Source organism: Cebus imitator, unplaced genomic scaffold, assembly GCF_001604975.1.
Source record: "Cebus imitator isolate Cc_AM_T3 unplaced genomic scaffold, Cebus_imitator-1.0 Scaffold16, whole genome shotgun sequence".
NCBI lineage: Eukaryota > Metazoa > Chordata > Mammalia > Primates > Cebidae > Cebus > Cebus imitator.
Genome location: NW_016107331.1, coordinates 2,080,605 through 2,094,604, shown reverse-complemented (window position 1 = coordinate 2,094,604; position 14,000 = coordinate 2,080,605). Strand labels below are relative to the sequence as shown.

Sequence of the window (14,000 nt, the reverse complement as noted above, 5' to 3'; positions counted from 1 at the left end):
ATTCTGCACTTGTATCCCAGAACTTAAATAAATAAGTAAATAAATAAATAATAAAACTGAACACTGGCCGGGCGCTGTGGCTCACACCTGTAATCCCAGCTCTTAGGGAGGCAGAGGCAGGAGGTTAGCTTGAGCCCAGGAGTTTGAGACCTGCCTGGGCAATATAGCGAGACCCCGTTCCCCACAAAAAGGAAAAAAACAAAAAGAAAAAAAAACAAAACAAAACACTGAAAAAAAATCAATGCAGAAAGCTAGATGCTGAGCTTTTTGCCGCCTTCATATATATAAACAATGTTATTTACTGGCTGTGAAAATATGCATTCAGGCTTTATATAACATAGTTGTTAGAGTAATGAGGATATAACATTTGTGACATGCCAAATTAATATAACAACTAACCATACTTTAGCAGGGTGCTATCATTTAAGCCTTTAGTTTATTTGAGAAAATACACTGTATGGAATTACATTATAATAATTACTATTCAAAAGGTAACTGTTACCCTTAGTTATGCTGAAGAGATGGTTAAGTTAAATAAAACCCAGTTGGCTGGGTGTGGTGGCTCACACCTGTAATCTCAGCACTTTGGGATCACTTTGTAATCCCCGCACTTTGACAGGCAGACCACTTGAGGTCAGGAGTTCTAGACCAGTTTGGCCACATGTTGAAATGCCATCTCTACTGCAAATACAAAAAGTTAGCTAGGTGTGGTAGGTGGGTAATCCCAGCTACTTGGGAGGCTGAGGCAGGAGAATCACTTGAACCCAGGAGGCAGAGGTTGCAGTGAGCTGAGATCGGGCCATTGTAACAGCCTGAGCAACAATAACGAAAACTCCATCTCAAAAAAAATTTTTTTAATAATAAATAAAACCCAGTTGATTGAAAATATTAAATAGTAAGTATAAAATATATTTACATAAATCTTAAAGACTGTCATTGACAATTTATTATATACAATCATATTTCTTTATAGAATGGGAAAATAATAGTAAACCCTTTAGAAATACACATTAAAATGGGTCTTACTGAACAACTATAGTATCATCAGTGTACGTCAGATGTTAGCTGACTTCTCCATTAAAATTTCGCAGAAGTATACACTGAAGTTGAACCTGTCCTAGCTGTTGGTGACATTTTAAGCGTGCAGTTCCAGGATATCATGCATTTTAGCTAAAACGTTCTTTTGTCTGTGTTGGGAAAATTGCTTGGGGTAGAAATTAATTTTAAATGTCATTTTTCAAAGAAACCAATTTAAAATCCAGAATTTTAAATTTCTACCTCGTGGGTCAGACATTAACATGTCATAAAGCTGGTTAAAATAATGAATTTATTCATTTTTCCTTTCCAAGAAATAGCACTATAAGCAATACTTTTAGGAGCTTGTTTTGTATATCTACTTTTTAAAAGTTAAATTGATGTTTTGTTGTGCTCCCAACCGAGTAAAAAAATTTAAGAACTCAACACACAGATAATGTGACTTAGACCTATTTACAATAATACGTGTTGTATTGTATGTTTGTATTGTATATATGTATTGTTTCTAACCAACATATAATTATGTATATTAACTATATTGAAACATGGGGCTCATTTAGCCAGATTTTTTAGAAATGCCATATTATATGAGAACAACTACTACATATAGTTCCATGGAAAGAGGAACAAAGGGTGTCACATAAATATATGTGGCAGCCTCAAGGCCAAAACAAAAACTATTTTATTTAGGCTTCTTGTTAATATGTTTTCTTAAGAGCTAATAAAACTCTTATTTGGATATTTAAATTATTCTTATCTATTTCTATTCATATTAGAAATAACAATACATGTTAACCAATCATCATTAAGCTATTAATAATAAGAATTTATAAGTTCCATAGGCATTTTATTGGCTAAGTATACTTTTAGTCTTTAATAAACTAAGCCAACTAATCTGGCTGTGAAAGAACTTTTTAACAGCTAGATTATTATTATTATCACTCTATTATTAGTATTAGTTTTTAATACTTCAAAAATTAGAGTCTGATTTAAGAATCAGTTTTACAGTATTTACAGTATAGTAAATTATATAAGAAAATAAGAAAGCTATTTCTGGTAAGCTCTTATTGATGAGTTTTAATAACAAGTTTATCATATATGTTAATTCTTTGGATTTTTAAAACCAGAGAGAGTGGTTTATTTCATTTGGATTGTAAGTGTTCTTACTATTTCTATATAATATGATGGATATTAAGGGTTCTGGTATGAATTTACCTCAGAAATAAGGAATGTCTACAGTAACATTTTTAAATTACAGTATAAAAAGTGTAAGGATTAAAGGAAATTATGTATACATACGTATCATGTTTAAATGAAAACAGGAGTCGTATTCATATGATGGTACAATTTTAAAAAGTCAGGTAAAATAATTCAGAATCAGGGAAATCTTATGACATACTTATTTCATAAGACCTGGTATATAAAACATGTAAACATATGCATTATAAACTATGAAATTTGTAATGAAGGTTAGCTGTGTTTCTTGAAAGAGAATGGAAAAACAACGCTCATAACAAACATTTAATCATATAGATGCTGCCCAAGTGAAGAAGGTATCTGCCTTATTTTTAGTTGTAATGTAGTAAAATTCTCTGAAATATATCTCTATATTTATGCACAAACAAAATACATATTTCTTTTTTTATCATAGATAATGCTTCCATAATTTTTTGAGCTTAAGATCAATGTGGTACAGGGGACCGCAGTTACCTATTAAAACAACTGAATTCCTAAAACAAATATGTAAATCTAATTATTCTTACATTATGTTGATTTGAGCAAAGTGCACACACAGAATATAGTTAACATGTGATTAATATTTATCGCATGTATGAGGTTTGCCCCAAATCCAGACATATTTTTCCCTATCCATTAATCTATTTTAGATCTAAATACAGTGGTGGTACATTATTTTTAAAGTGAAAATATGTTAGTATCCTTTCAATAAAAAACAAAACTACCTATTTAATCAAGAAAAATATCTTCTAATATATATGAAGCCAGTTTTCTACTTGGTTTTGTAATAAGATGTACTCAGCTAACCTGTGTTCTTAAGGTCAGCAAGTGCCATGTAATTACCCAAAACTACCTAACTAGTTCTAGTTTCTCTAGAAATATGAAGGATAAATAAGTTATATACAAGTAAGAACATATGATTTCCAAATCAGATACTTGGGGTGGAAAAATGGTGAAGTGGAAATAATATATATGATAGGCTCTCATGTAAACAGAGTAAACTGATCCTATATTTTCAAATCTATGATGGAGAGTAGAGTTCAGCTCAGTACAAGGAAGAACTTTCTAGAAATTAAATTGCCCAACCATGGAAAGACTTTATAAACTTTCCTAGCAGAGTCTGAACAGCCATTTTGTCAGGAACGTTGCAGTAGGAGAGAGATTAGACCAGATGGAATTGTATAGTTGTCATCAGCTTTAAAATTCAGTGATTCTAAATTAGCTCTTCCCGTTCTGCCTTTGTTGATACCACTTGGAAAGCAAGTTGTTATTCTTTCTTTTCTTTCTTTTTGATTTAGATTATTCACTAAATGAAAATATTTTGCAAATCTATCAAGCATTTATTGAAGAAGTTCTTACTCATTTCCTGGAACAATTCAGTTGAACTAGCTCATCATTCATGGAAGGCCTACTGTGTGCCAGGCACCATACTTGAGCACTGGGTATACAAAGATGAGTAACAGATATGCTGCCTTCGAGGTATTTATTGTTTAGCAGGAAGTGTAGATACACAAAGGAAAACTATTATATAATGGGGAAAGTCTAGACAAATATATATACTTTTTGTGGAGCCATTACATGAAGAGTCAAGTAATTCTGTTGGAGTTGAGGGCTATGGAAGCTAGTGAAAAGAGGACTCATTTAAGCTGATTTATTAACAGTGGTGAAAGAAAAAAAAGAGTTAGCAGCTACAGTTTTTGAGCCCCAAATACCATGCTTTTAATTCACTAAGAACTAGGATAGGTGCTTTATGTTTCCTTTTATTCTCCAACAAACCTGTAAGGGAGATAATATTATCACTTTACAAATAAGGAAATCACTGGGAGGATCGTTTGCCCAAGATCACACACATAGATGAAGAAGAAATGGGACAGTGGCAACAGAGATTCAAACCATTGTCGACCTAGGTCCAGAGCTGTAAGGAAAATTAATGTTTTCCTTGATAAAATAAAACACAGATCTTCTAAGACCAAAAATGAGGTGAGACTTTCCTTGTGAAGCATTTCTCTTGTACTTTACCATTCAGATTTTGTTCCCAATGACTAGCCTTTATCTTAGAGACCCTTGCTAGTACTGCTGCTGCTACCACCATACCTGATCCAGTGGTTAGGCGAAATAGCTGTCCTTTTAACCAATGTCTCAAGTGTGAACAGAATCATTCTACCATCCCATAGCTCACAAATTTGGATATTTAAATGAGATTTCCTTAAAGTAAATAAACAATGGGAATAGCATGTATCAACTGTGGCTTACATTCTGGAGTCAATAGACCTGCTCTCTCTGATTTATTTCCTTGTCATCCGAGCACCTACTACTTCAAGGCCAGGGAAAATGAGTTAGCATGAGTGTAAAAATCTATTACGTGTTTCTGAACTTAAATCCAGTAGGCTGAAGGGTATGGTTGGGAGTAGGGAATAAAGGTGAAAATTACAGAAAATGAGGACAGGAAAGATGGGCTAGGGCTGAGCCTTGAATAACCCATAGAGCCATGCTGAGAAGTTTAAACTTACTTGACAGGTAGTGTGGGTCATCATAGCTTTTTATTTATTTATTTATTTATTTATTTATTAAGATGGGGTTTCACCATGATGGCCAGGCTGGTCTTGAACTCCTGACATCAGGTGATCCACCCACCTCAGCCTCCCAAAGTGCTAGGATTACAGGCGTGAGCCAGGGTCATCATAGCTTTTAAGTGACATGAATAGGATTGAGTTTTAGAAGGATAGCTCTTGAGGCAGCTTGGAGAAGAGATTGGGAGCAGGAGAGACTAAATCAGAGAGACCAATTAAGATAGTGCAGTAGTCTCAGTAAGTGATAAAGATTAGTAATAAGAGGATAGAACTATTTCAAGAGCTATTTCACAGATAGAATCAATAGACTTTGGTAACTGACTGGATATGGGAATTGAAAGAAAAGAAACATCACGGAGCTCCTGGAAATTCTTAGCTTGGTCTGTTGTATGGAAGGTGATACCACAGAACTGACTGAGGAAGGCAGTACAAAGAACTCAGTCCTGAGAAGATAATATTGAGTTTACTTTTAGGTATGTTGTGAGTAAGATGTATCCAGATGGAAACAGATCCTGTAAAGTTCAGTGTCTGAGTTATCTTTATATCAAGATCAGATATAAACATTTGGGATTCCTAACATATTAGTTGTTGAACAAATGGAGGCAGATAAAATTACTCATAGTGTTTTATTGAAAAGAATGCTATAGCTAGAACTTGGAGAAAAGCAACATTTTAAAGGGTTAGCAAAATAAAAAGAGCTAGCAAAGGAAATTGGAAAAGAGTACCCAAAAGAGTTTGAGGAATATTGGTATCAGAAAGCCAAGTGTGAAAGTTATTGGCAATGTCAAAATATAGTAAGATAATAGTGATAAAATTAGCCTTTTTGTCCTTACAGCAACTAATCTAATATGATGTACACGTTAAACATTAAAATGTTTTTACTTTTTGAATGCACATAATACATATTAATAGAAGCTGATTGAGTCATACGTATTTTGAGTATACATTAGTTTTTATACATTTTTTGTATATGTATATTAGTGCATTTCTGTGTTAGACATGTTGTTTTGTGAATAGAAGTTTGCATTTAACTTTCTTGTGTTGGGTTCACCTGTTTTGTTTTGTTTTCAGACTTTATGTTATTGTTCTGGGTCTGACAATTTCAAACATTGAATAAATCTTTTCTTTCAAAATAGAATTTTGGATTTATGATATGTTTTATTTGAAAATATTTAGTGTTGTACATATCTTAGGAAATTAATAAACTATATTGAAATATAATTGCAACCATACCTTAATCATTTAACATGCTCCAGTGATCATACATATTCACATAGTTTAAAAAAGACATAGAAGAAAATAATAGCTAAAATAGAAGCAAAAATACAAGAGTGGACCCCTCAGAGAATGAATTACACAGGCCTTATCCAATTGGAGTTATGTAGGGAAATCATTAACGTGCTCTCCTTTCTTTCCCCCCTCCTCTTTGGTTTTGTTTTTTTGTTTTGTGGTAGTCTGACCCTTGGTTATCATTACAGAACTATGGAGGTGCAATGAGACCCCCACTGAATGCTTTAGGTGGCCCTGGAATGCCTGGAATGAACATGTAAGCTATATTATTATCTATTACATTATTATGCAGATGATATTTCATATATATAAATAATACCATATTCTATTTAGTAAGTATTCTGTTTTCTAGCTTCTCAGATTATATTAATTTGTAAATCAGTTTGAGCACTTCTGTCTCTGTGTGGTATAAAAATGAACTAAACATGAGCTGTAGTGTTTGCTTCATTTTCACAACATAATCTCTTAGATTTTCTTTGTTCCCTTACAACCTTAATTTATTTTTTTCATTTTCAAGTGCTATAAATAATAGCTTTTAGTCTATTTCATTTTGTTAAGTACAGAGTCTCCATATATTATATAAAGTATGAAGAGATGCTAATACCAGTATTTTGACTTAACATTATAGAAACAGATAATTGAATACTGTTAACCTCATTTTAACAGATAGATAGTAATTCTGTGAGTAGAGTTTTTAACTCATAAATACATATATATATATCTTTACTTTTGCTTTGTTGGGACTACTGTCAACACAGGAAGAATTCTCTCTGGTAGTGTACTATAATCTCTATTAAAGAACTTTCCATAGTATAGGATGAATTTTGTTTTGAAAAATTCCAGACATACTTAGATAAGGAGTAAACTAAATTTTTTATGAGAATGGCCCTTCCAACCCAAAGAGAGTAGTTTGTTTCTATCAGCCAATATAATGTAGTTGGTTAGGAAATTTTTCTTTTTCATTATCCCGATTGCCCTCCAAGTCATATACACCAGGTGCTTGTTAGTGACTTTCATTAATTTACCGGAGGATCAATTTCATGATGTGGCCTAAAGAAAACTTACCAAAAATAATGAAAGTTTTCCATATAGATTTGTCTCCTCAAATATGTTTCCATCAACCGTGTTTTAATTACTTATATATCAAATTAAACAATTCTGCCATCATTTAATGGCATTGAAGATACACTGTGAAATAAGCTCTTTTGATGTATGTAGGAATTTTTTTTAAGTTTCTGAAGCCATTTTCATGGAAAGCAAATTTGCCTGAAATAGAAAATAGGTTAATAAGTGGATACCACCTAGACTTAAAACTGAAAGAACAGGGGGAAAAGTAGGTCAAAATTTTCCTATCACATCTTTTTACTTTTTAAGTAAAAATGGATACACAGGAAATCCGACTCTTCTTAAATTCCTCAAAGGCTTAGCCTTGTGTTAATGGTTGTTTCAAAAAAGAGTGAGTGGTATCTTGTGCTTATTATGTCAAAAGCTGAAGCTCTTACCAGTAGGATGGAGATATATGTAAGATTTACCCACCTGAGATTCTTACTTTACAATGCAGATTTTAAGGGGTGTAATTTTGAATACTGTGTATCAATGTGAAGAGTATATATTTTGAATACTATGATCACCCCAGAATGATCGTTCAATAATAAGAATGTATCTAATATCGTTTGTACATTACTCTGCATTATAATTGGACATGGAGCCAACTTGAAATCCACTTAGTTTTGCCTGTCCAGAGAAAAAAAAATTGTTATTATTTGACCATTGAGAGATTCAAATAACTGTTTCCAATTGTCTAGTTTCTTTCTCAGATATACTTAAGCATATACATGTATATACATTTAATTTCCTAGACTATGGAAACTAAAAATATGGCTGAAAATTTTAATATTATTATTCATTGATACCTGGGTTTGGGTGTCTTATTTATGTATGCCCAGATACTTTAAAGTATTTACTATTACATAATATTTTACTATTAATATAATATCTACTTTGTAAAGAACCTTTAAGCCTTACAGACTCTCATCTCCATTTTTTGTTATTGTTTTCTTTTATGTAAGGTCTTATACCATTTTTAGTTTTCTTTAAATCAGGATTCCTTCAAAGACAATGAAATGTTAATATTTACAGTTTATATTTGTAAATATTTTCCTCTAATAGGGAAGCTTCTCAAGTGTGAATGATCTATAAGAGTATAACTCTTATATTGATACTGGCCTCCAAAAAGCAAAAGTTTGTTTAGAGACATAAAAAGTGAAACATATTATCTCCATTGCATTCAATAAAGTAAGCTTTATTGAAATTCACTTTATAATTTCTTTAAAACAAAAGTCTAACTTTGTAATGCAAGCACATAATATTTCTAACTGGAATTTGTAGCTTCATGTCATTAAGGAATTTTGCATATTCCTTAAAAATGGAAGAAAAAGGCATCAGAAGGGCGTTACCTTAAGCTCTGCCTTGAACTAACTAAACTATTTAAGTAACAAAAATATTTATGTGTTAGGTGTTAGGAGGAACATGTCAGAGACTCATATGTGGATAATTTTTCTTTAACTTGTCATTTTTTCTCATTTGCCATGAGAGTATGATGACAATAAAAAATTCCCAACCCTGGTCACTAAAGTAATTGAATACGGTATTCTAACTGGCAACTGTATTTCTTTATTGCAAAATAAATCATTTGGAGTAAAATTTGGTAACTCTGTTGTTTAAAAAATCTTTACATTTTCATGCTCTAAACTTAGGATAAATTATATTGTGTCACTTAAAAACTTACTCTCTATGTTTCTGTGGCTAGTATTATATCTTAGAAGCAAAAGCTTAATTTAAGTAATCTAAAGTAGTATTTGTAAGTTATGGCCAAAATTTAAGTGTCTTTAAATTCATTGTAGATTATTTTTTAAAGAAAATTTGGATAATCATGTATTTCTAAATTAGATACATTTTTACAAGTTTCCAAATAATTTAGGATTTAGTATTAAAGCATCCCTAACTCAACTTTATGTTACTATTAAGCAATACAGAGACCAAAAGGATTTCAGAGGATCTTCTTGTTCTATATTATATCCTGCAGAATTATGAAGTTTGTGGAGTATTATTTTGAAATAAAATGATAGTGAATTACAGAAGAATGAGGATTTTTCAGGCCAGGCATGGTAGCTCATGCCTGTAATCCCAGCTCTTTGGGAGGCCGAGGTGGGCGTATCACTTAAGGTCAGGAGTTTGAGACCATCCTAGGCAACATAGAGAGACGCTGTCTCTACTAAAAATAAAAAAACAAGCCGGGCATTGTGGCGGGCATCTGTAATCTCAACTTCTTGAGAGGCTGAGGCATGAGAATCCACTTGAGCCTGGGAGGTGGAGGTTGCAGTGAGCCAAGATCTTGTCACTGCACTCCGGCCTAGGTGACAGAGCAAGACTCTGTGCCAAACCAAAAAAAGAAAAAAGAGGATTTTTCTCTTTGGTAATAGTGGTTAATTTGATTTTGTCAAAATTAACCTCCTTACCAAAAAATGCTGACTTATCCACCCAGGCTCTAGCACGGTGGTGCGATCTCAGTTCACTGCAACCTCTGCCTTCCCGGTTCAAATGATTCTCCTGCCTCAGCCTCCTGAGTAGCTGGGAGCACAGGCATGTACCACCACCCCCAGCTAGTGTTTGCATTTTTTGTATCGATGGGGTTTTGCCATGTTGCTCAGAATGGTATTGAACTCCTGAGCTCAAGTGGAACCCACCTCAGCCTCCCAAAGCTTTGAGATTACAGGCATAAACTACCACATCCAGCCTCTCTTCATTTTTAAATGAGGCTAACGTGATTCTACTTCAAACCATACTTATATAGAAATTTTGCATCAAAATAATTCCTATGTTATAGTTTGTAAATTACTTTCTTAATAATACTGAGGGCCCTCAAAAGGAGTGGGAATTACTGAGCTTAACTAGTTGCTCTAATGGAACTACCCCTACTATAACCTTCACTTTACATAAAACATTTGTGAAACTTAAAGTATTTGCAAACACAATGATAATATTCGCAGAAATTTACTTTAGCGTGCTTAACATTAGACAAATTTGAAAATAAAATATTTGTACATCTTATTCATACTTGTTTTGTCATGATATTTCAAAATTTTAAGATTATCTACATAACATTATTATATATAAATTTTGCCAGGATCTGCGTATGGTGTATTTTTATGTTGTTTTAAGATAAATGTTCCCAAGTTTTTTTAATGTTTTATTTAACATCAAACAAATCATGTGGTTGTATCATACTTCCCGAATGTTTTACCTTAGTTTCTGTCCATTAGGATACTGAATCCTGTAGGTAAAATCATTTTTCTTTCCTTTTTTTTTTTTTTTGTAGAAAGTGATTTATTTAAAGAGAGAGAAACAGGAGAAGAAGAGAGAAAGAAACAGCTAACTCTCACACTGAGTGAGAGAATCCAGAAAGATGGAATCCAGGAGAGGAAAGCAGCTTCCACACTAAGTGGAAGGGAATAGAGAGAGATGGAGTTTAGGAGGGGAAGACAGGCTTCCACGAGAGGGTGTAGAAGGGGACTCCAAAGTGGAAATCCAGGAGAGAGAAAGATGGCTTCCACAAAGGGAGTGTTTGTGGAAGGGGACCCAAACATGGAGTCTGTAAAATCATTTTTCTAAAGTGTTCCAGTAATTAATTGTAAAACCATCATCATCATCATCATCATCATCATCATCATCATCATCTTGGAGAAGCAACAATTTCCAAAGACATTCAATACAAATGCCCTTGCCTTCTTTTTCCCTATGCACAAAATTTTATCAAGTCCTCACTGGTATCTTCTATACATCAAGCTGAACTGGGAAAAAATTTCACTTGAGCCCAAGGACAGGACCCATGCTCTTCCCTGCTGCTCACACAGCTTAGAGAATCCCCAAACAAAACTAAAACAGTTCTAAATATTCCATGCAAACATGGGTAATATAATAACTAATTTGCACAGCCTCTTTATCTAACATTTAGAACTAGCTTGTCCAACCCATGGCCCAGGATGGCTTTGAATGTGATCCAACACAAATTTGTAAACTTAAAACATTATGAGATTTTATTTGTTTTTTTTTTTTTAATTAGCTCATCAGCTATCATTGGTGTTAGTGTATTTTATGTGTAACCTAAGACAATTCTTCTTCTTCCATTGTGGCCCAAGGAAGCCAAAAGATTGGATACTCCTGATTTAGAATTTTAGGTTTAAGGTCTCTAGATTCAAGGAATTTTTTTAATTAAACTTTTTCATTGTCTTAGTAATTCAAAGGGAAGGGGAATTTTGAATGACCCTAATTAGAGGAGACTGACTGACAGTAGCCTACTTTTCATAAGACAGTATTTATTCAGGTATACAACTTAGTACTTAGTACTAAATGAGGACAAGAGACCTTTTTGATTTAACTAATTGGGCACTAATTTTGCTTTAAAAGCTCTGTGTCCTTATAAGCTGTGGAATACAGAACATTCTCCTCTACTCTACAGTGAAGTAATATATTGGCATAGATTATCTCCCATTTTTTCTAAAGTTTACTCTGGCCACTACCTGGAACTGAAATTATGAGAACAAGAAATGGAATTTTCTCATTTAATAGTAACTAAATCATCAGTAGCATTGAAAGATAGATATATAAAGTAATGTGTGATACTCTGTGGTTTTTTTTCAAAGGAAGCAACTTTAGATACTTTTTATATGTTTTTATTTGTTTATAGCTTATATATTTTTATTTGTTTATAGCTTCATAGGAGCAATCATTTTTTATGTATTGATGTTTTACAAATTTTATTTTAAATGAGATACAGGAAGCTCTTATGATGTCACAAGATTATATTTAGTTCATAATTAATACTTTTCACTATAGAATTATGTTTTATAATGATTTCAATGTATGTATATATTTACTCCTATGAATGATTACCATCTATATAACATAACAATTTAATTTTAAAATAAAACTGGGTTTTCTAAAAGCAGTTCGATCTGAGAAGAAAACTGTTCCACGGAAGAATAAAATTGGGGGACTTAAGATATAAAAAGCTATTAAAGTAAATGTAAAGAGAATAATTTCAATGCTGAACTAGAACTATATGGTAACTGAATTGTAAATGTTAATATTTTATGTTTTGTCTTTGATTATTGTGAAACATTTAAAGCATAGGTTAAAATTTCATTTATCATATTGTTTTGTAGGGGTCCAGGTGGTGGTAGACCTTGGCCAAACCCAACAAATGCCAATTCAGTGAGTACATACATATATATACTTTTAAATATTTTGCATTTTGTAACATTTAACAAAAATCACAAAAACGTTTTGCTTTTAAAAGCCTGTAATTGGCTGTATTAACCCTTTTTTAAGTAATCATTGAAAAAGAAGTTTAATATATATCTTAGAAAAAGATGCATAATTTTTTGAAATTATATAATTTTCTTTCACTTCAAGATCTAATATAAATACACATTCTATATCAAGACTTTCAAAAATAAAAATTGAAATAGTGTGACTTAAGTATATACTACAATTGCCTATAAATGGTGATCTGTATCATAAAATGGTGTGATCTGTATCATAAAATGGTTTGATCTTCTAAAATAACTATTAACCATCACTAAGTTGCCAAATACAATCAGCCTCTGTTAGAAGAAACCAATTATGATTTTATTTGCTATATCAATTACACCCAGGTTTGCTTTCTTGCTGCCCCAGAAAGCAAATGCATATTTACCCTGTACCTGTTAGCTAGATTGCCATCCTTGTACATCTCTATATATACCCTACATCTTGGGAATTTTCTTTATATATTTGTGGCAGTGGTTTGACTGCACAAATATTTATCTCTCTTAATATTGTCACAGAAATATATGCACAGGTTGAAAATTAAGTTATCAATCTTAATATGATTTTAATGTTGTGATCCTGGAGATGTTTTTCCTTCTTGTCTTTGAAACCTTGAGTTCTTCAATATGTGAATGAAGTCTGCCGTGTACACCTGTGCACTGCAGAAAGGTTGCTGGGTCAAGGGAGTCACTAGGAGAATGAAATACAACCTGTGATCCCCTTGTGAAATCAATGGGCATCTACCCATAGAGGATGCCTTTTGCTAATATGTACAAAGGTATCTTCATTGGCCAACAGTGGCCTGAATGTTAAATGAATACAAAACTGATCCAATGTTTAAGATTAGACTGTAGAAAATCATCCTAAATCCATTGCTGTTTTAAAGCAGGAATCACTTTCAGCTCAAGCAAATAACTGTCATATATTTTTTAAATGTTAACTTATGGTATCTGCTTTTGTCTTAATTTTAATAGCTATGATGTTTGCTAAGTAAATGAAATTATTTGAAGTGAAAAGAATGGTGTTGCTTCCATTTGAGTCTTCCATGTACTATTTAATTTCAATAAATCTTTCTTCTAAAATAGTGTTTTTCCAGATTCTGTTGTAATAGAATATCTTTACACCTTCAAAATTCTTTTAGTTTGCTTATATGCTTTAAAATTGTTTGCTTCTTACTATCTGTAAGCTTCTTACTATTTGACTTAACCAATTCATTCAAGATTTCACTTTAAAATGACATCTGTCTAGCAGGTCAAGATATATTTATTTTAACTTCCTATTTAAATGCCCATAATAAGAATGCAAGAAAATGTTTTTGTAACACTGAAAACTCTGACAGTCTTCCCAGTGCCAGAATCTGGAAAGAATTTCCATTATCTTCATGACTCATGAAGCTAGATGGAAAAGCACAACCAATGGCTCACCTTAACTATGTAAGCCTTCCCACCTAGAAACAAAAGAACCCTTCTCTTATTCCTCATTATTAGCTCAATCAATCAT

At 32.5% G+C, this 14,000-nt stretch overlaps 1 protein-coding gene across 4 annotated transcripts in view; it reads left to right on the top strand.

The window, feature by feature from the left end:
- The window catches only part of SSBP2 (single stranded DNA binding protein 2), a 316,425-nt gene that overhangs the window by 263,839 nt on the left and 38,586 nt on the right, over positions 1-14,000 (top strand). For 2 of the 4 annotated variants that reach the window (XM_017507723.2, XM_017507761.2), the window contains 2 exons: positions 6,296-6,387; positions 12,356-12,404. In XM_017507723.2, the coding sequence (XP_017363212.1) occupies positions 6,296-6,387; positions 12,356-12,404 (141 nt within the window). The remainder of the gene's footprint in view (positions 1-6,295; positions 6,388-12,355; positions 12,405-14,000) is intronic. The other 2 variants (XM_017507775.2, XM_017507742.2) reach the window with 1 other exon arrangement.